This window comes from Hippopotamus amphibius, chromosome 9 (genome assembly GCF_030028045.1).
Source record: "Hippopotamus amphibius kiboko isolate mHipAmp2 chromosome 9, mHipAmp2.hap2, whole genome shotgun sequence".
NCBI classification, from domain to species: domain Eukaryota; kingdom Metazoa; phylum Chordata; class Mammalia; order Artiodactyla; family Hippopotamidae; genus Hippopotamus; species Hippopotamus amphibius.
This window is the reverse complement of record NC_080194.1, coordinates 43,392,650-43,414,735: the sequence shown is the minus strand read 5'-3', so window position 1 is coordinate 43,414,735 and position 22,086 is coordinate 43,392,650. Positions and strand designations below refer to the sequence as shown.

Genomic DNA, 22,086 nt, shown 5'->3' with positions numbered 1-22,086 from the left:
ATTGTTGTGGCTCACAGGCTCTAAAGCACAATCTCCATAGTTGTGGCACATGGGCTTAGTTGCTCTGCTGCATGTGGGATCTTCCTGGAGCAGGGATAGAACCCGTGTCCCCTGCATTGGCAGGCGGATTCTTAACCATTGTGCCACCTAGGAAACCCCCATGCTCACTTTTTAGTATTGGAGACATGGCAGTGAACAAGACAAAGTGTTTGGGGCTTACATTCTGCTGATGAGAATGGGTCCCCCTTTGGAAGTCTTGCAGGGACTCGTGCTCTCATTTGCTGAGTTCGTGTCAGGACAGAGTTTGTATCAATAGTGTGCTGCCGTCTTGAATGTCTCTACCCTTAGATCCATTTTTCTTTTGTCTCTTGACTTTGGCACCTTCTTTCAGAGGCCTTTTATGAGCCACCAGGCTGAATTGGTTACTCCTACTCTGTGCTTACCACCTTTCACTTATCTTTACCATAATGCCACCCAGATGTGTCTTCTGCTGGAGTCATCTCCTACTGGGCTGGTGCCATTGTTGATTGGTTCATGTGCAGCTGCTTGTCCACATCAGGCATTCAGGTCCTTTGGGACAGGCCCTTGATGACTTCTGCAACCATATCTTTCACCACTGCCTGCCTTGCACTTTATACTCTAGCAACACTGAAATGAATGTCATTTCCCCAGACATGTTAAATTGTTTCTGTTCTCTGGGCTGTCTCTTTTTCCTAGAATGCCTTTCTCCCCTTTCTCCAGGTTCATGCCTTTTTCCTTTAAATTAGTCATCTTACAGAAAGCCTTTGTGGACCCTCTCTAGGCTATTTTGCCACATTCTTGTTGTTGGCTTCTGTCATGGTTTTTAAAACACTGTATGGTAATTGATGGGTTCCATGCCATCAAGTAACTCACAGATTTTAGCACAAGGTATTAGCTGAATTTCTGCTATCTTCTAGTCATCAAGCTTCAGTCCTCACCTTACTCATTGAACTTGACTTTGCTGTTGACAGACATTCTGGAATGAAAGTCACCTCCTGGGAATCTGATTGGATTTCCTCTTTATTGCTCTCCCATTGTGTTTCACCCTTGTAGTTGTGTCAGTTCTCACTAGGATTAACATAATCCTTTTGTATAGAAATAGTATGCCTTTTATATCCTTCTCACCTATTAGAGATTCCAAAGATCTTGATCAATTCTGATGATATTTAATATTCTCACTTTTCTTCTGTAACTCTCCTCCATCCTGTGGTTTTTTTTGAGAAATGCCTATTATGGAAATTTTGAAAATTTGGCAACATTTTCCTATAGCCTATTCTTCCTATATCCTACCATATAGAAATTAACTTTTTAAATTTTCAGCATTTTTAAAAGTTTTTTTATACAAAGATCATGTTATATATACCGTTTGTGGAGTGCTTTTTAATTTAATGTTAGGTTATAAGCATTTTTCAGTGTCAATTAAATTTTTTTGTTCTGCATCTATGACTATGCTATTGCATTGTGTGATGTGGTTTATTTACTCATAACCTTATTGTTGGACATCTAGGTTACGTTTCATTTTTGGATCTTATAACACTGTGATAAGCATGTTTTTAATTTTTGATCTGTATATTTTGATAGCCTTATTCTTATAAAAATTTAGGAATAGAGTAATTGGGATGAAGTTATAAAAGTTTTAAGGCTCTTGCTACATACTGTCAAGTTGTTGTTCTGGTTCATCACAGGGGCTCAGTAAGTATCAATATTTGTTAAAGGAAAGAATAAATACTCCCCCCAAAGACTACTCCTAGTCATGCTTTCAACAGGAGGGGATGAATACCTGTAACCTTCATAGTGCCTTTCATATTTGACGCTGTAAGTGTCCTCTGTCCTCATTTGTTCATAGTTAGGGCTTTATTCTCTTGTTAGTTTCAGATTTACTTGCTTTGTCTATTTTCAGGTCAAGTAAAATCAGGTCTTTGCTCCTTCTCTCTCAGAGAAGAGACACTGACTTTCTCCTTATTTGGTCATCTTCCTTCTTTACCCTTCCATCATTCATTGTTAATATCTTCTGACTCAGAGGTCTCTTCCTGTAACCACAGAGTATGGAAAACCTTGACCAGTCTCACAGGTAATGTTTAAAATATGGAGAGAGATCAAGCCCTGGTAGAAGAAAATCTAGTACTACTTTCTCAGAGACCAAAGGGGATTCTTGTTTCTGTCCTAGCTGAGTGATCTTAACCTTTAATCCCTCTGGGACTCTTTCTTATCTGTGAGACAGACCTACAAGAATACTTTCCCTACTTAACACACAGGCATGGTAGAGTTAATCAGTTCTTGGTGTGATTAATCAATTCACAATACTTTTTTTTTTTTTTTTTTAAGAATGTGTCAGTGTCAATTTTTATTTCTACACTTATTTACTGGACAGAAAAAATCTCTCTTGATTCGTTTTATACAAGTTCTAATTTTTTTACAATGCATTTTTTAAAAATTTATTTATTTATTGGCTGCATTGGGTCTTTGTTGCTGTGCACGGGCTTTCTGTAGTTGCGGTGAGCAGGGGCTACTCTTCCTTGCAGTGCATGGGCTTCTCATGTGTGAGGGCTTCTCATTGCGGTGGCTTCTCTTGTGGAGCACGGGCTGTAGGCATGTGGGCTTCAGTAGTTGTGGCATGCAGGCTCAGTAGTTATGGCTCACCAGCTTAGTTGCTCCTTAGCATGTGGGATCTTCCCGGACCAGGGATCAAACCCGTGTCCCCTGCACTGGCAGGTGGATTCTTAATCACTGTGCGACCAGGGAAGTCCCTACAATACAGTCTTACTAAATGGCTACAGTGTGAAGATTGTGTGATAAATTCAGAGGTGTTCCTCTTGTCACAGAACTATGATATTTTCAGTTCATTCATTCAACCAGTCATCTATTATTTATTCAGCTGGTCAACAGATATTTATTGAGGTTTTATGCTAAATATTAGATGGGGAGGAAGGCAGCAAATAAGTTGTAATTCAGTGTTGGTAGTAACAACAACAGTGTCTAATACTTAATGATTGCCTTCTGTGTGCTGTGCACTGTTCTAAGGCCTTTACCTATATTAATTCATGTAATCGTCACAGTAAACTCTTTTAATATTTTATTTTTGGCTGCATTGGGTCTTAGTTGCAGCACACGGGATCTTTGTTGTGGTGTGCAGGCTTTAGTTGTCACGTGGGGGCTCCATTGTGGCACACGGGCTCTCTAGTTGTGGCAAGTGGGCTTCAGAGCACGTGGGCTCTGTAGTTGCGGAGCGCGGGCTCTCTAGTTGTGGCTTGTGTGGTGGGCTTAGTTGCCCCACGGCATGTGGGATCTTAGTTCCCTGACCAGGGATCGAACCCGCATCCCCTGCATTGGAAGGTGGATTCTTAACCACTGGATGACCAGGGAAGTCCCACAATAAACTTTTAAGGTAGATGCATGATTACTATTCTGTACAAATTATAGTGAGATACAAAGGAGAAAGTAAAAATAGTTACCATTTAGTGAATGCCCATGAGCCAAATATTCTATACATATTTTATGTACATTTTCTTTCATCCTCACCACAACTCTGCAGGTTTAGGTATATCTTTTTACCCCCGAGGAAGTAGAGTCTCAGGAAGATTAAGAAATATGTTAAGTTCATACAGTGTGTAAGAGGTAAAGTTGAAATTGAACCCACTTTTAGTCCGGTTCCAAAACCTTGGTTCTTAAGATTTTGTTGGTTCAAGACAAGAGGGTACGTGAAGCTTTCTAGGCTAAGGAATTATGGGATCAAAGATATCAGAGTCCATTGCCTTTTAAGAGAATTGGAGGTAAACTGAAAGGTACTTTCTTAAAATTGTGAGATTGTGCCTTCCATTTCCCCATATGTCCCCACCTTTCTAGGACAGACTAAGTAATCCTCTCATATGAGTGTGAATATGTAGGTGCTTTCTAAGTCCTTACTTGTGGCTCTTGCTGTTTGTTCATAGCACATGGCAGTTCTGAATGCTTTAGCCAAGTGCCTAATAACTGAAAATGCTGTATTCATTCAGGACAGCTGCACCATGTAACCAGATGGGATTTTAAATTGGCATGTTCATATTTTTTAAAAGCTAATTTAAAAACGTCGATTTGCAACGTGATGTTGCCATGTTAGAATTAAAATTTTTTTTCTCTAATAAAGAATAGGAAATGTTTCATTAAACTCCTGTTAATTTGTTCACACTTGTTGCACATTGCACAGATGTGCTCAGCTGGCTAAAATGGTTTTCCAAGATTGTGTGCAGTGGAAAAGAGAAAAATGTACAGTTTTAGTTTGAAGTCCAGAATGGCTATTGAATAGAAAGAGTAAGTGTAATTTTTTAGAGTTTATGTAACTGATTTTAATAGTTGCTTTTGCAGTTGTGCAATATATAATTGAATCATGGTGTTATAGTTTTGAGAGGCATAGACTAATGGAGAGACACCCATTTAAAATAGGTTGTGTTTGAAAATATTTGCATCAGATGGGCCCTGTATCATCACTTTTATTTTTCCATTTTTGAAAAAAAATTGTGGTAAATTATACTGTCACATCACTTTTTTGCAGCAACTTCCTGACTGGTCTCCCTGCTTCTGTCTCACCTCCCCCAAATCATCCTCCGTACTGCTGCTCTGTGAGCTTTGTTAAACGTAGCTTTCACTCCTCTTTACTGCTTTAAAACTTTCAGAGGTTTCCCATAGCTTTGTGGATAAAATTCAAACTCCTTAGGTTAGCTTGCAGATCTTTTTCGTGATTTGGCCTCTGCCTGCCTCATTAGCCTCAAGTCGTCTTTCTCATGTTCCAGCCAACCTGAACTACTTGACGTTTACTGTCAAGTTCCTGTATCTTTGTTAATGCTGTTGTCTCTATCTGTGACACCCTCTCGCCCTTTCTTCATCTCCCAGCCTTTTAATTTCCTTTCAAAATGTAGCTTGGGCTCATTTCTAAGCCGCCTCCCTTATGGTTCCCCTACCCTTTGCCACGTTTCACCACTGGGTTCTGAGCCTCTCCTTTGTGTGCTTCATAGTTTCTGGTACTTCCCCTTATCATAGAGCACTTAGCACTTTGTATTATTCCAATTTAAATTTCTCTCTGCCACTAGAATTTATTTATTTCTCTTTCTTTAGCCCCTAGCCCTCGTAGATGTTCAGAAAATGTGCCAAATGACTTTTTTTAATATAAAGAGCATAGTTTATGTTGTTCATGTAAAGAGGATATATTGAGTCCTCAAAAGTGTAATAAATTTTGAAGTGTCTCTCTGTTTTTATTTCTGCTGAGTTGTGAGATTGTTCCAGTATTTGAAAGAAATTCCTTTTAGAATCAGCTGCAGATTAATTACATGCCAAACTTGAAACAAGAAATAAGCCCTCTTCTTCATCAAGTCTTACATTAAATAGTGAAGCTTTGGTTTGGGGTGAGGGACCGAACAAAGGCTTTCTGATTACCTCTAGCTGTTGTGGTTCCTAGCTCTTTTTACACGTTGGGATGATGGTGGGTAATTATACTGATTCTAGCATATAAGGGACATTGAACTTACAGAGCAGAGACTCTGCTGGTCTGTGGTAATATGAAAGGTGGAACAAGCTCTCTGTTATCCAGTGTCATTCCTAAGAGACATTTACTGGGAATTTAGTAAGTGCTAGGTGCTGCATTACAGAAATGAATTAGGCATAGCTCCTACCACACTGCCTGCTAGACTGTTTTCCTCAGAAAACATACACAATCTAGGCACAGCCCTGTCCAACTGAACTTTCTGCAGTGATGGAAATATTCTATATCTGGGTCATCCGGTGTGGTAGTCACCAGCCATATGTGGATCTTGAGTGCTTGAAATGTAGCTAGTGAGGCTGAGGAACTGAATTTTAAATTTTATTTCGTTTTGGTTAAAGTAAATTTGAATTTAAGAAGGTACATGTGGCTAATGTATGGGAAAGCACACATCTAGAAGGGCAAATCAGTAGGTAGACAGACATGTAAATAAGGATGTATAATTAAGTGTATGTAATAGGTGCTGTGATAAAAATATATCTAGGATTCTATCTAGTGTTGGGTTAGATAATATCTGGGGTAAAGTGGAACCCAAGGAAGAAGTAGATTAGTCAATTCTGGGAGTGGGGAGAGGGAGTCAAGAAAAGTTTCATACCTTTATGAGTCTTAAAAGATGAATGGGTATACTTGACTGTCACATGCTAGCTTAAACAGTTACCACTGTCTTAGAGCATTCACAGGTTACTAGTTTTCCAAGAATCAAGACATAGTAAAACATAGTTACTCCTGAAACCTCACTGTACATGTAATCTTATCTTTGATTCAAAAAGAAATTTGGAGATAGCACCTTGTAAATATTTCTGGTCATTATTATTAGAGCACTTATTGTATAAAATTGATGAGAAAGCTGGTTAAGTTGATAATTCTTTTATTATATAATATAATAAGTTAAATTAGTTGACACTTGCACTTCTAAAAAAAAGTGTTTTTTTGGCTGCATTGGGTCTTTGTTGCTGCGCGGGGGCTTTCTCTAGTTGCAGAGAACGGGGCTGCTCTTCGTTGCGGTGCGTGGGCTTCTCATTGCGGCAGCTTCGCTTGCTGTGGAGCACGGGCTCTAGACTTGCAGGCTTCAGTATTTGTGGCATGTGGACTCAGTAGCTGTGCCTTGCGGGCTCTAGAGTGCAGGCTCAGTAATTGTGGTGCATTGGCTTAGTTGTTCCGCGGCATGTAGGATCTTCCAGGTCCAGGGATCTAACCCATGTCCTTTGTGTTAGCAGGTGGATTCTTGACCACTGCACCATCAGAGAAGTCCCTGCACTTGTACTTTAAAATGGGAAAAAAAAGGTTCAATTTTTGCATGAACAAACAACATTTACTAGATATAGGCTAGTTTTCTAGCCACTGGCAGTAGAGTAAGAGAGCACACCATACCCTTGTATTACTCTGTATGTGGATGTATGCCCTTTGTGTAAAGATAACAACATGGTATTGTTGAATAGGGGATGAGTGCTGTGGATACTACTAACTTAAGTCAGGAAAGGAGATGAACGCTATGGTCTGGGACAATTATAACAGATTCTGTAAAAATAAATGGTACCTGAGTTGTTTCATGAAAGGTGAGTGGGAGATAGGTAAAGCAAATTTTGGTGGTGATGAGTCTCATGGGAACTGCAGCAACAAAAGGTGCTGAAGCAGGATTGCAGGGCATACTTAAGGGGCAGCGGGCTTCATGTTTGGCAGGTGCTCAGAGTTCTTGAAAAGGTGTATTTGGAAAGAAAGGCAAGAGCCAGTTTACAAAAGGGCCTTACTTGCTAATTAAGGTGTTTAAGAATTTATTTTGAAGGTAGTGGGGAGCTGCTGGAAGATTTTATTTGGGATTTGCTGTCATTTTTTTTTCCCAGAAGCAGCTGTGGGTTATCTAGAACTCTTGGGGAGACAGCCTGCAGATGCACCATACTTTTGTGTGTGTGGGTATTTATGAGAAGTTATGGATTGCATCATGGGTGCTTATAGGAACCCTCCGTGTGTAGTACTAGTACAGTGGAAAAGATGGATAAGCTCTTTCAATCTGACTTTATTCATTTATGCGGGCATTTATATATTCAAATCTGAGTGCTTCTCTGTGGCAGGTCTGTGCCTGGGGATCTAGATGTAAACTATAATTTCTGCCCTCAAGGAGCTCATAATTACACTTTTGTTTGGTGTGATTTTTGTTTGATAAATCAAAGGCACCTGACCCATCCTGAGGACTAGGGGTGAGGGCCTCAGTGGGTGGTGCCAACCATCCATTTTAGACGTTCCCTGGTTCCCACCACATGGCGGTGACTCCTTTTCCTCCCTAGTAGATGCTTATTTCTCCTCTCACTTTGCCAGCCAGAGAATTCTTGCTTCCCCTGCTGCCTGGCTAGAACACTGTGGCTTTTTCTATTTCTGTCAATTTATGTTAATTAAGCTAATTATGGCTCAAAAAATTTTCCACCTGCATGTGTCTGTCTAAGGGAGAATAGAGGAGAGGAAGTAGTCTCTATACAAGTTTCTGAGCAAAAAGAGCTCTGCTTCAAGCATCCCAGCTGCTAGGTGAGCCAAAGTGCTCCCAAGATATCCCAGGATTGTGAACTTCCTTGCGAGGACTAAGACAAAACCAGTTAATAAGATAGCTAAGAAAAATAAAGTGTAAACTTTAACAATTGCTATTTGTTTGGAATAAGCCAACAAACCAGACATTTTAAGCATGAAGGAAGAAAGGAAAAAAACCAAACATTTATTATTCTTTCTTTTAGAAAGAGTTTTATTGAGATATTATTGACATACAATAAACTGCATATATTTAAAGTGTAAAATTTGATTTTTTTCTTATGTCATCTGTTTTATACATATAAATGTATATATGGCAGTAAACTAACATTTATTGAGGAGCAGCCACTGATTTGAGTGCTTTGCATGTAATTCCTACATCGATTTCTTGAAGATAGATAATATTTCTGTTTCTGAGGAAACTGAGGTTCAGAGAGGTGAAATAGAAGGTCTGAGTTTGAATCCTGGCTCCTCTGCTTTCTTCCCTTTGCTTTTTAGTTGTGATATCTTTGCAAGTTACTTCAGCTGTATTATTCTCACTTTATTTGGTGGTTAAAAAAAAAAAGAGGAAGGGTGGCAGCCAATAATAAAGTCAAAGGATTCTGTTTTAAGATTAAGTGTAAAACCTCCTATGAAAAAAATCTAAATCAGAAACATAGTAGGTGCTCAGTTAAGTTTGGTTGAATGTGAACCTCTTGCCACTTTGTTTAATCAGGAATTCCTTTTAAGGATCAAATTAAAATTCCTGGGAAGACTGAGGTATTTTTACCAAGAAATATGGAGAATTAAATGTGGTCTAGGGTTTAATAAATGCAGCTAACAGATATATTTATTGTTTGGTGTATTATGTTTATTTGATAGAAGCAACAGGAGAGAAAGGAACTCATGTGCTAAGGAGGCTTCACTGACCTTCCTTGAATAGTAAGATCTGATTATACAGAAAGTTAAAAAATTAGTTCCATGTACCCTCTCTTCCAACCTCAAGCTCTTCCTTAGGCCCCTGTTCATGCTGTTGGCACTTTAGTTTGGCTTATTGTGCTGCTCTTTTTTCTTTTTTATCTTTTCAGATAAATAAGCACTGAGGCATAAGTCTTATAATAAACTATGAGGTGTGAGGGAATAAAGAACTTAAATAGGAACAGGGGAGATTTGCTTAGTGTTGGGGCTGGAGTTTAGTTTTAGCATCCATTTGTGGGGTGGAGATACAGAGTGTGATGTTTGTTCAGCAGAGCCTTGGGCTAAAGGGGACAGTCCTTCGCCTAGAGTAAATATGAAAACTACTCAAAAGTACAAAAGTGCCAAAGTAGGATGGGGGCACTTTGACAATACTGGAGGGCAGTACTGAAATTGGGATTGCTGGAGTCTGGGGGTCTTAGTAGATTGTGTGTGTGCACGCGCACACGTGTGTTTCCTGCCTGTGATAATCTAGAACTGTCGTTATTTTGCTTTTTCTTTTATGGGCTGCATTGGGCATGGTTCCAAAGCGGGAGACTGTGAAGCCAGCTACATTTAATTTATGTACTTCTTTCTTTCTTTTTTTTTTTTTTTTACAAGAACACGTGAATGTTTTCACAATCCTTTTAATCTGCTGTATTGGTAGTACAGTATGTCTTCTTCTAATGTAGTTCTCTTCAGTTGAAAGCTTAGGTCATCAGGACTAGCCTGAGTAGTTATCTTTGTCAACTTCTATCTGCAATATTTAATATAGTATTTTAAGGGCCTGGGCTTTGGATTCAGACTACCTGAGGTTGAATTCAGTCTGAGTTAACTAGGTATGTGATCTTGAGCAAGTGGGTTGACCTTACTAGGCTCAGCCTTCTCATTTGTGAAAGAGAGGTCATAATAGTTGGGATTATGGTCAGGGTCAGGTGAAATAATGTGCTTGCTCATAGGAAGCATTCGTAAACATTGGCTATTATAATTTTACTTGAAGTAACATTACCACGTATGCCTAGCTTATTTATTTATAAATAAATTGTGGCAAAAAACATGCCATAAAATTTATCATCTTTTTTTTTTATTTTTTTTTTATTTTTTTTGGGGGTACACCAGGTTCAATCATCTGTTTTTATACACATATCCCCACATAAAATTTATCATCTTAACCATTTTAAACTATACAGTTCAGTGATATTAAGCACATTAATATTCTTGTGCAACCTTCCGGCGATCCATCTCCAGAACTCTTTTCATCTTGCAAGACTGAAACTCTGTACCCATTGAATAACCCCCCCCCCCCCCCGCCCCCGTTGTCTCCTCCCCCACCTCCTGGCAACCACCGTTCTACTTCCTGTCTCTGATTTTGGCTACTCGAAGTACCTCATATAAGTGGAATCATACAGTATTTGTCTTTTGTGACTGGCTTATTTCACTTAGCATAATGTCCTCAAGGTTCATCCATGTTGTAGCATATGACAGAATTTCCTTCCTTTTAAGGCTGAATAATTGTATATATACATCAAATTTTGCTTATCCCTTCACTGTTGTTGGATACTTGGGTTACTTCCAGATTTTAGCTGTTATGAATAATGCTGCTGTGAACACACGTGTACAAACATCTCTTTGAAACCCTTTCAGTTTTTTGAGTATATACACAGAAATGGAACTGCTAGATCATATGGAAATTCTTTGTTTCATATTTTTGAGGAAATACTGTAGTGTTTTCCACAGCAGCAGTACCATTTTACATTCCCACCAATAGTGCACAAGAATTCCAATTTCTCCACATCCTCACCAACACTTGTTATTTTCTGTTTTTTTAGTAAGTCATCTTAATGAATGTGAGGTGGTCATTGTGGTTTTGATTTGCATTTCCCTAATGATTAGTGATACTGAGCATCTTTTCAGTTCTTATTGACCATTTGTTTATCGTCTTTGGAGAAATGTCTATTCAGGTCCTTTGCCTATTTTTGAATCAGGTTTTTGTTGTTATTGTGAGTTGTAGTCATTATCTATTCTGGATATTAACCCCTTATCAATATATGATTTGCAAATATTTTCTTCCATTCCATGGGTTGCCTTTTTACTCTGTTGATAATGTCTTTTGATGCACAAAAAGCTTATTTTTTAATATGCGTGCAGGTTTTCTTTGTCACAGCTTTTTTTTCCCCTTCACAGCTAGCTTTTTAATAAGTGCTTTTTGGTAGTATTATTAAGATGTCTTGGGGGCTTCCTAGGTGGCGCAGTGGTTAAGAATCCACCTGCCAATGCAGGGGACATGGGTTTGATCCCTGCTCCAGGAAGATCCCACATGCCGCAGAGCAACTAAGCCCGTGAGCCACAACTGTTGAGCCCATGTGCTGCAACTACTGAAGCGCATGCGCGTAGAGCCCATGCTCCACAGCAAGAGAGCCACCAAAATGAGGGGCCTGTGCACCACAATGAAGAGTAGCCCCCCACTCACCGCAACTAAAGAAAGCCTGCGCACAGCAAAAAAGACCCAACACAGCCAATAAAATAAAAAATAAATAAATTTATTTAAAAAGGAAAAAAAAGATGTCTTATTTCAGGAATCATCAAGGTCAATTACAAACCTGTCTAAAGTGTGTATGGCTCTTAACTGGTTTGCTGGGGAATGCTGTGGATTTTTTTTATCTTTTTCTTTCTTTTTTTTCCCCCTCATAGGTGACCATGGGAATCAGATCCAGCCAGCTCTTTTTTTTCATGTAGCATCGCACTGCTGACCAAGTAGTTAAACACAGGGATATTGGACTTTATGACATACAGTTTTGATAATCATTCTCTTAATCTGTGATTATAAATCTGTGTTCTTATGGTCTCTTAGTCCTTAGTTTGTTAATTCATAGCTTTTATGAGTAAGTGCTACAGCTAGGTTTTAATTGTGCTTACTAGCAAGAAGTTGGAGATGAGAGGTGAGAAAGAGCCCTAGATTTTGGAGATAGTGAATGCAAGACCGACTCCTGGCTCTGATAGTTTACTGTAGCTCTGAAATCATTTATTTATTTATTTATTTATTTATTTATTTATTATGTATTTATTTATCCCATACCACACTGCATGTGGAATCTTAGTTCCCCGACCAAGGATTGAAATCGTGCCCCCTGCATTGGGAGTGCAGAGTCTTAACTACTGGACTGCCAGGGAAGTCCCTAAATAATTTAACCTTTATGAGCCTGTGTTTCTTACTTGCAAAATGGGTGAGTTGATAACTCCTATCTCACAGGCTTTTTGGTTGTATTGAGTAAAATAAAGTGAGAATTATTGACCCTTCAATAAATGTTAACTTTTTTTTCTTTTAAAATTTGTTTTATTTACTGTTTTCCAAAACCTATTTTAATTTTTAGGAATTCCATGTATTTGGCAACCACAGCCAAGGCCAGTCTCATCTGTGCTTGGATTTTATCAGCTCTTATTTTTTTAAATTAATTAATTAATTAATTTTATTGGCTGTGTTGGGTCTTCATTGCTACACACGGGCTTTCTCTAGTTGCAGCGAGCGGGGGCTACTCTTCATTGTGGTGTGTAGGCTCCTCATTGCGGTGGCCTCTCTTGTGGAGCATGGGCTCTAGGCACATGGGCTTCAGTAGTTGTGGCACATGGGCTCAATAGTTGTGGCGCACGGGCTTAGTTCCTCTGCTGCATGTGGTGTCTTCCTGGGGCAGGGATCAAACCCGTGTCCCCTGCATTGCAGGTGGATTCTTAACCACTGCACCACCTAGGAAGTCCCTCAGCTCTTATCTCCTAATGCCAAAGACCTATTCAGAGTCTGTCTGAAGATGATCTCTGGTGAGCAGTTTGATAACTGCTGCTGTGAGATGAAAATCCTACCCTGAATAAATGTTAATTTGAATGTGAATGGTAAAGATGTTGATAAATGGAACCTGAGATAAACCCCAGATTACATATTTAAAGTTTTTTTGTAATAACAGGTTTATTGAGCTATAATTCACATACCAAACAGTTTGCCCATTTAAAGTGTACAGTTCAGTGCCTTTTTATTCACAGAGTTGTGCAGCCGTTGTCACAATCAATTTTAGAACATTTTCATTACCCCAAAGATAAACATGTACCCTTAAGCAGCCACCTCATACTTCTCCCATCTCCACCAGCCTTAGGCAACCACTAATCTATCTTCTACAGTAGATTTGTCTATTCTGGATATCCAGAATAGAGAGATTTTCATTTGAAAAAAAAGCCAACTATCATATAATAGTTAGCTTTTTATGACCAGACTTCTTTATTTAGTGTAATGTTTTCAAGGTTCATCATGTTATAGCATGTATCAATATTTCATTCTTTTTTATTGCAGAATATTCCATTGTGTGGATATATCACATTTATCTATTCATCAGTTAATAGACATTTGGGTAGTTTCTGCTTTTTAGCTATTATGAATAATGCTGCTGTGAACATTTGTATATGAAGTTTTTTGTGGATATATATGTTTTCATTTCCTTTAGGTAGAGGAAATGAATTCTAGGAGTGGAATTGCTGGATCACATGGTAATTTAATGTTTAACCCTTTGAGGAACTCCAGACTGTTTTCTAAAGTGGCTGCACCATTTTATTCCCTTTAGCAGTGTATGAGGGTTCCAGTTTCTCCACATCCTCTCCACCACTTGTCGTTTTTATTTTGGTCATCCTAGTGAATGTGAATTGAGTGATATTTCATTGTGATTTGATTTGTAGTTCCTTAATGGCTAATAATCCTGAGTATCTTTTCATGTGTTTATTGTCCATCTTATTACTATTTTTATGTACCTCTCTATGTTTTACTACTTACCTAGGTAATATCCTTTTTTAATAAGATGATGCTGTGTACCTAAAAGTGCCTATTAATACTGATTTGTTAGCTGATTGTAAGAGGATCCCAGAAGAAGAAAATATAGCTTCATTGTATCATTCTCTCCTTTTTTTTTAGTTACTTCTACATTATCACTAGTTGAATTGAAAGTTCTCAGAGAGGATATCCAGAATAGAGAGATTTTCATTTGAAAATAATGTTTAGTCTGTTTAGGGGAAGACTATATTGAGGACATAAGATATTAATTAAAAAGTAATTAATGGCTAAATTGATTACTGGTATGGATTATAGAGCAAATACAATCTTGGCACTGGGAATCTAGCAGTGAATAAAGTCCCCGATTTCAGTGGCATTCTAGTGGGCAGAGATATGAAAAATTAGGTAATGTGTAGGGAAAGGGAGTTATTGAAAGGGAGGGGTCTATTTTATTTTTTAATTTTATTTTATTTTTGGCTGTGCCACTTGGCTTGCAGGATCTTAGTTCCCCAACCAAGAATCAAAGCTGGGCCCCTGGCAGTGAGAGCACCAAGTCCCAACCACTGAACACCAGGGAATTCCCAGGAGGGGTCCTTTTTAGCTATGATTGGTTGACCTAGGCTTTCTCGATGAGGTGAAATTTGAGTAGAGATCTTATGAAATAAAGGAACACATCATATTAATAGTTTGAGGGAAGAATGCTTTAGGCAGAGAGAACTGTAAGCACTAAATCCCTGAGGTGGGGTTGTGTTCAGTTTAGCAATGAACAACAAGGAAGAAAAGAATGTTCCTGCTGTTTACATTAAGGAGTCCAAGGCTTGCATATTCTTGGTCTATGCTTTTGGCCACTTAAGAGTGATTCACAAACAACGTGAATGTTGGTGTTAAGTTTTAATTTTACTGCAGTGTGGCCGACGTATAATGAGCAGAGAGTACAATGGTAGTGGGTAACATCAGATAGGTAGAATGGAGCCATATTACATGGTGTCTTGTAGCCCATGGTTGATAGACTTTATTTTATTCTGATTGAGGTGAGAAACCATTGCAGGGTTTTGAACAGAGTGGAGTGACATGATCTAATTGAATTTAAAATGATCATTTTGGCTTCTGAAGAGAGAGGGATGGGGGTGGATAGATGGCAAGGGCAGAAGCAGGAGAATCAGGAGTTAGGGAATGAGATAAAGGAAGCTCGAGACAGTGTGGTAGCAGTAGAGGTGGTAAGAAATTGTTGGAATCAAGGTATGTTTTGAAAGTAGAGCTGACAGAATTTGCTGGTAGATTGGATGAGGATTATGAGATTAAGAAAGTAGTCAATGGAAGGTTTTTGTCTTGAGTGACTGTAAGATTAGAGTTGCTATTTACAGAGATGGGAAAGACTGGCAGGTGCAGGTTTGTAGGGAGGGGTCACGTGTTTGGTTTTGGACATATTACATTTCAGATGGCTTAAGGCAACCAAAAGGAGATGTTGGGTAGGCAGTTGGATATACAAGTCTGGAATTCAGAGAAGTCCAGATCGAAAATGGAAATCATTACTATATGTAAAGCCAAGCCATGGAGTAGATGTGATCACCCAAGAAATGTTTATAGATAGAGCAGAGAAGAAATCTGACATTTGAGCCCTGGACACGCTGACATTGGTGGTGGTGGTGGTGGGGGCAGTATTTGAGAAGATCAAAGGAGTAGCCAGTGAGGTACGAGAAGAATCAGAGGTCAACTGATTTGGGGGAGGGAGCGGGTAATGGCAGATGTCCCAGCTTGGTTGCCTGGGGACCTGCAGTCTAATTATTGTTTAGTTCTAAATAACCATGGGACATTGGACAGTTCACTTACCTTTTGGGGCCTTAGAGTGATCTCTAAAGTGAAAGGCTTGACTAGATTGTCTCTGAACTTTTCTCATCGTCATAATAATTTCTCATCATGTAGTTATAAAACACATTATAGTTTGCACAAAGCATTTTCATGTGTTTATTACATTTAATCATAATAGATCTATGGGACTTATATTTTTATACACATTTTATAGATGAGAAGATTAAGGAAGTTTAGAGACTTGTCCGCAGTCACACAGTCACAGTCAGAGACTTAAATCCAAATCTGCCTGATCGCAGAGCCTGTTCTCCTTATGCTATGTAACAAGTACTTTTTTACGCTAATAGTCTAGAGCTCTCATTTTCATCACATAGAATTCATTCATAGATTCACTGAATATTTGTTGAGCACCTGCAATGTACTAGTCACTGTTCTACGCACAGGGGATACAGTTGTGACCAAGAAAAAGTCCTTGTCCTCAAAGATCTTTCATTCTAGTGGGGGAGACTGACAGTAAACAAACAAACTAATAAATAATATGTTATTGCCATAATAAAAAAATAAAGCAAAGTAAGGGAACAGTATATGTTGGGGGGATGATCAATAAAAGCTTCTCTGAAGAGATGGCATTTGAGCAGAGCCCTAAATGATCTGAAGTAGAAAATGTTGAGAAGATGTGAAGATATGATAGAGGAAATAGCAAGCAGAAAGGTCCAGAGGTAGGAGTGTGCTAGATGTGTTTGAGGAACTGCAAGAAGGCTATTATTGGCAGGACAGGAGGTTGACAAAATGCATAGAGCTTTGCAATCATTTAGCCCTGGGGGGTCATTTCTGACTCCTGTCACTTAATTTGCTGTGTGACTGAGCACAGTACCTGACTTTTCTGAGTTTTAATTTCCTTATGTATAAAATGGAGTTAATAAAATAAAGGCTGTGTTGAGAATTAAATGAGACTATGTATGTACAACATCTAGCATGTTGCCTGGTACATTACTTTATTAAATATATGTTTACTGCATATCTGCTATTATCAGCTATGTCATAGACACTCATTCCACTGTCATCTGGTAAGTTCAGTTTGTTTTTCTCTGTTTTTTCAGGTTGTTTCAGTCAGCAGATCTTAAAGTTCTATTCTTGTGTCTGGGCTTTTGTAGGCACTCTCCCTGAACTCACTTTTGTATTGAAAAATCAAGGAAGAAAGTGTTGGACTGAAAAGAAAATGATTCAGAAGTTGATGAGTAGGTTCAAAAATAAGGGCTTGGGATTCTGGTAATTGCAGGCTCTGATATATTCATTTATTATGGAAAGAAACTGCATGTGCATTTCTGTCATCTTTCCTCATCATTGAATGCTAGCTCTACTCCAGCACTTCCCAGCCAGGCTTCCTGCTGACCCAAACCTGCTTGCCTTAGGAAAATCAGATAGGAGCCAAGTCCTCCATCCTTCTAAGACCATCTGTTTTTAGACCCACAGCTGCTGCCCTTACAATTGCAACCCAACACAACTGGAATGATTTATTCATCTTCAGGTAACATTTGTGCACCAGGCTTCCAGCAAACTACAGTATCAGCTTTACACTTAATGAAGCATCCAGCACAGGTGGTGAGCTGTACCATAAAGGATGCTTATGGCTTACAAATGGCTGATGGACAGGTGGAGGTAAGCCGTTAGTCCTGAACATGTAGCCAGAGAAAAAGTAATGAGGGAGAATTTCTTGTCCAGTAAAGAGTCTCAATTGTATGTACAATATTTCTGGAATTTCAAGATAATTAACTCATCTTTAAGTTAAATGTTGTACCACAGTTGAGTTGGGTGAGAAAGTTAACAATTTATTGACTGAAGGTGTATTAATACATCTTTTGTCACCCGAACGTTATTGACTGGAGACATATCAATACGTTTTTAGGGAGTGATGCAATTAACATCACCATGCAAAGTTGTTAGAGCTTAAAACTGATCAAGAGTTCATTATGCAACTTATGACTGTCATTATCATTCACATTTTGCTCCGTTAGGTTTTTGTTCCAACCTTGTATATATTATAAACACAAGTTTATTACTGTGAAATTTTCAAAAGTGACGCATCATGAAATTTTGAGTGAAGAAGAATTTTTTGGTGAATTCTCCAAGTGACATATATACTAGTGTCTCAGAAGATGATAGTTCTTCAGAATATAGTTCTGATTCAGACCATGTGAACATTAGACCAACAAAAATACAAAAAACCTTAGTGATTGATTCTGATATGGAAAGTGAAAACGAAACGGTGCTGGAGAATGCTCCTTTGCTTCTACAGAAGAGTGGAATGAAGGTAACATTTCATGAAAATTAGAAGACTTTATAGGTGTGTCAGGTGTAACTATTGAATGTAATAACCTGCAAAATGTTAGTAAAATGACAATTAATTTTTGGTAATGACTTTTTCGAGTTGGTCACTTCTCAAATTTGTATCACCAACAGAATGAAAAATCATATAAAAAGTATGGTAAGGCTTTAAAATAGACTGATGTAACCAATAGTGACATGAAGAAGTTTCTTGGATTAATAATTTTATTTATTTATTTATTTATTGGCTGTGTTGGGTTGCTGTGCACGGACCCTCTCTAGCTGGGGCGAGTGGCGGCCACTCTTTGCCACAGCATGCCAGCTTCTCATTGCGGTGGCCTCTCCTGCTGCAGAGCACGAGCTCTAGGGCGCACGGGCCTCAGTAGTTGTGGCATGCGGGCCCAGCAGTTGTGGCTTGCTGGCTGTAGAGCGCAGGCTCAGTAGTTGTGGCATGTGGGCCCGGCTGCTCCGTGGCATGTGGGATCACCAGGGATTGAACCCATGTCCCCTGCATTGGCAGGCAGACTCTTAACCACTGCGCCACCAGGAAAGTCCTGGATTTATAATTCTGATGGGATAAGTAAGAAAGTCACACTGGAAAGAATATTGGTTGACTAATGCCTTACTTGAAACACCTGTCTATCCAAAGATTTTGAGGAGAAGAAGATTCAAACAAATAATGATGTTTCTTCACTTTAATGATTACTTGGAAACTCCACTTCCTGCAGACAGAATTTCAAAAGTTAAACCTCTTTTTGGATAATTTTCTACCCAAATTTCAATCCATGTATATACCCAAACTTGAGCTATCGCTCGAGGAGGCAGTAATAAAGTAGAGAGGCCAACTCAGATTCAAAACCTGTAATCTCAGAAAACTTACAATATATGGAATTTTGGTCAGGATAGTTAGCAAAAGTGAAAGTGGATATATATGCAACCTTGAGGTTTACACAGATGGAGGAAAAGAAACTGCAAGAAACAGTATTATCAGTCCTACAACCCTGTCTTGCTTTGTGGCACCGTATTTACCAAGACAATTATTACAACAGTGTGTCCACATCTGAAATATTGTTGAAAAATAAAACCAGAGTTTGTGGGACTATAAGAAAGAATTGTGGTCTACCAAACCAATTAAAGGAGATATCTAGAAGTCTACAGAGGGGAGAGATGACATTCTTAAGGAAGGGAGAAGTGATTCTTCCTGTGTGGAAAGACAAGGGGCTAGTTAGCATGGTGACAGCTATTCATGACACCTCCATAGCATCTACCATAGAAGGAAAGACAGGAGGACTGACCATCAGTTAACTAAGCCCACTTATATATTAGAGTACAGTAAATATATGAAAGAAGTTGATCAATTTGATCAATATCTGGCAAAGTGTAATATCCTCTGGAAAACTCAAAAATGGTATAAGAAAGTGAGTTTCTATTTGAGTAATTGCAGTTTATACAATGCATTGAAAACTTGTAGCCTTCATATGCACAGAGTAAAATGACTTGCAAGCAATTTTTGTTAGTGGTAACTAGAGAATGGGTAACTGACCATTTTGGTGAATGTAGTGGTAGCACCTGGTTCTTCTTGTGGTGTTTCTAAAAGAGTCCATAAAGATCCACCTTACCTATTATCAGGTAAAATAAAAGAACATACTCTAGAGGAAATAATAACCACAGGACTAAAAAAAAAAAACAAAATGCCACCAGAAAGTGCAGAGTCTGCTCTTCCAGGGGAAAGCACAGTGAAACACAGTGTATTTGTAATGGGTGCTCTGTTCCCTTGCACAGAGGAGCCTGCTATACTGCCTACCACACTAACAAAATATTAGAATGCTTTAGTAAGATGTGCAAAGTTCCAAATAAATACATTAAGAGCAAAAGAAGTTGTTGAGGGACTTCCCTGGTGGCACAGTGGTTAAGAATCTGCCTGCCAATGCAAGGGACATGGGTTTGAGCCCTGGTCGGGAAGATCCCACATGCTGCGGAGCAACTAAGCCTATGCACCACAACTACTGAGCCTGCGCTCTAGAGCCTCTGAACCACAACTATTGAGCCCACGTGCCACCACTACTGAAGCCCGCACACCTAGAGCCCATGCTCCACAACAAGACAAGCCACTGGAATGAGAAGCCCGTACACTGCAACGAGGAATAACCCCTGCTTGCCACAACTAGAGAAAGCCTGTGCGCAGCAACAAAGACCCAACTCAGCCAGTAAGTAAGTTAAGTAAATAAATAAATAAATAAATAAATTTATATTTTTAAAAAGTTGTTGATATTTACTCAAACTCCAGTGTTTCAATATTCATTTACGTAACAAATCACTGGCCACAGGCAGTTTCTGCAAAAATCTCCCAGTCAGTAATGTGTAAAATCCAGAAAGGATTTTAATTTAAACTGCATAGCATTTTGGCACAGTTAAGACTAGAACTCAGGTATTCCAATTCCCAGCCCACTGTTTACCTCCACATGTTTTACTGTGCAGTGAAAAACTTTAAAGCAAATATGGCATTATTATATTCTTTTTGCTCAATTTATAACTTTCTGATACTGTGAACAAATCACAACTTTTTGTCTCTTAATAACTAAATGACCAAGTAAGTTGCTTAATTTTTTTTGAACCTCTCTTCTTATATATAAAATGAGGATAATTAACACTTGTTCTGAATTGTTTTATGGATTAAGTATACAAAAGCTGTTTAGGTCATTTTTATTAATCAGAAGATACTAAACAAATGCTAATTTCTCTTCAGGTCACTCAGGCAGACACTGATTAAGCATCTACCTATCTAATTTAACCTTTAAGTCCCTTTCTCTCTCCCCTTTTTATATTGAGGGTCTAATTGTTATAATAGTACTTTTTTTCCATAACAAAATCTTTCTATAAGTGAAATCTTCATAACCAAGCACAGTTGTTGCAAACAAGTGATTCTTGCTTTTAGAAAAATCTAGTGTTAGTATGAACCTGTGAAGATATCTATGGACCAGTGCAGCTAGAGCTAGTCTTTGAGTCTTGGCTTCTGCCCCTCCTACAAAGTGCTTTGGGGACCCTTTGTTTGGAGGGCAAGTCATAACTATGACAGCACTCTTTGTCACCTCAGAGAAGCGTGGTTTCCCTTTTGGAATGCTTGGTTTTAGTGACTTGCTTCCATTTCACCTTAGGTTTTAGGCTTTTTGACAAACCATCTGCTTCTCAAATCCAATTTCCCTTCACCACCAAGGGCTTGTAGACAGTTGTTCAGATGGAGAACAAAAGCTTTCTCCAGTTCGTAGTGGTTCTGTACTAGTTGGAAAGCCTCAGGGAGAGATTGCATCTGCTTATTGGAATTCATTTGTGATGTGTGCCTGACCAGGCAGTGTTTTACCAGGCACTCTGCTGGGGCTGACTGAGGAGGAGATAAAAGTTAGAAAGGGAGATCTATCAACATGAGTTTGGGCTATTTCTGTACTTGTCAGTATCAGCTGGGGCTCCAGAGAGCTTGTTGGAATCGCTGTTGCTTCTGATGCTTATATTCTTTTTCCTTTTCCTTTTGCCTTTTCTTTTCTTTCTTTTTGGTATCTGTGTATGTTGTCCAAGTTTTCAATTTGTACGCGGTTCTTCTGTTTGGTTGTTGTAGCAGGTTGTTGATATGTTCAGTGAGTGGCTCAGTATAATGCAATTCAATGACTGAGTTAAGTGGAGATTTAGCAATGAAAAAAATAAGGTACAGGGAAACCTAGTGTGAGGTAGTAGAAAAACCTTGATAAACCTATAGACATGTGGTTTCAGATCAGCTTTGCCTTATACCTGCTCTGTGATCTTGGGTAAATCATTCTCTTTGAGCCATAATTTCCTCATCTCTAAGAATATAAATATCTACTTTGTTCAAGGTTGTGGTGAGGATTAAATGAGAGATTAAATGAGAGAAATGATGAAGGAATCAAGCATTAAGTTGGTGCTTGTTAAATATTCCCTTCCATCTTTCCTCCTGTCTCCTTAACGAGTATACATGGGAAAATCAGACATATATAGAAATGATTGTGTGTGTGTATATGTGTGTGTTAGTTTAATATAGCTCTGAGAAATGGCAGAAAATTGCCATAGTCATTGCGAATTGGGAGGTAACGGCTTGGGGTTGATGCATAAAACCAGGCTGAGAGACATACTCTGATACAAGGTAACATAACATAATCTT

The 22,086-nt window shown here is 38.7% G+C and overlaps 1 protein-coding gene across 4 annotated transcripts in view; it reads left to right on the top strand.

Moving 5' to 3' along the window:
- FAM168A (family with sequence similarity 168 member A) overlaps window positions 1–22,086 on the top strand; it is a 199,146-nt gene that overhangs the window by 51,403 nt on the left and 125,657 nt on the right. The window contains exon 1 of one of the 4 annotated variants that reach the window (XM_057748279.1): window positions 17,230–17,252. The exons of 1 other annotated variant lie outside the window; for it this stretch is intronic. In XM_057748279.1, coding sequence (XP_057604262.1) covers window positions 17,232–17,252 — 21 coding nt within the window. In that variant the 5' untranslated portion in view covers window positions 17,230–17,231. Of the gene's footprint in view, window positions 1–17,229; window positions 17,253–22,086 lie in introns of those variants that run through there. 2 more of the 4 variants (XM_057748277.1, XM_057748278.1) reach the window with 2 other exon arrangements.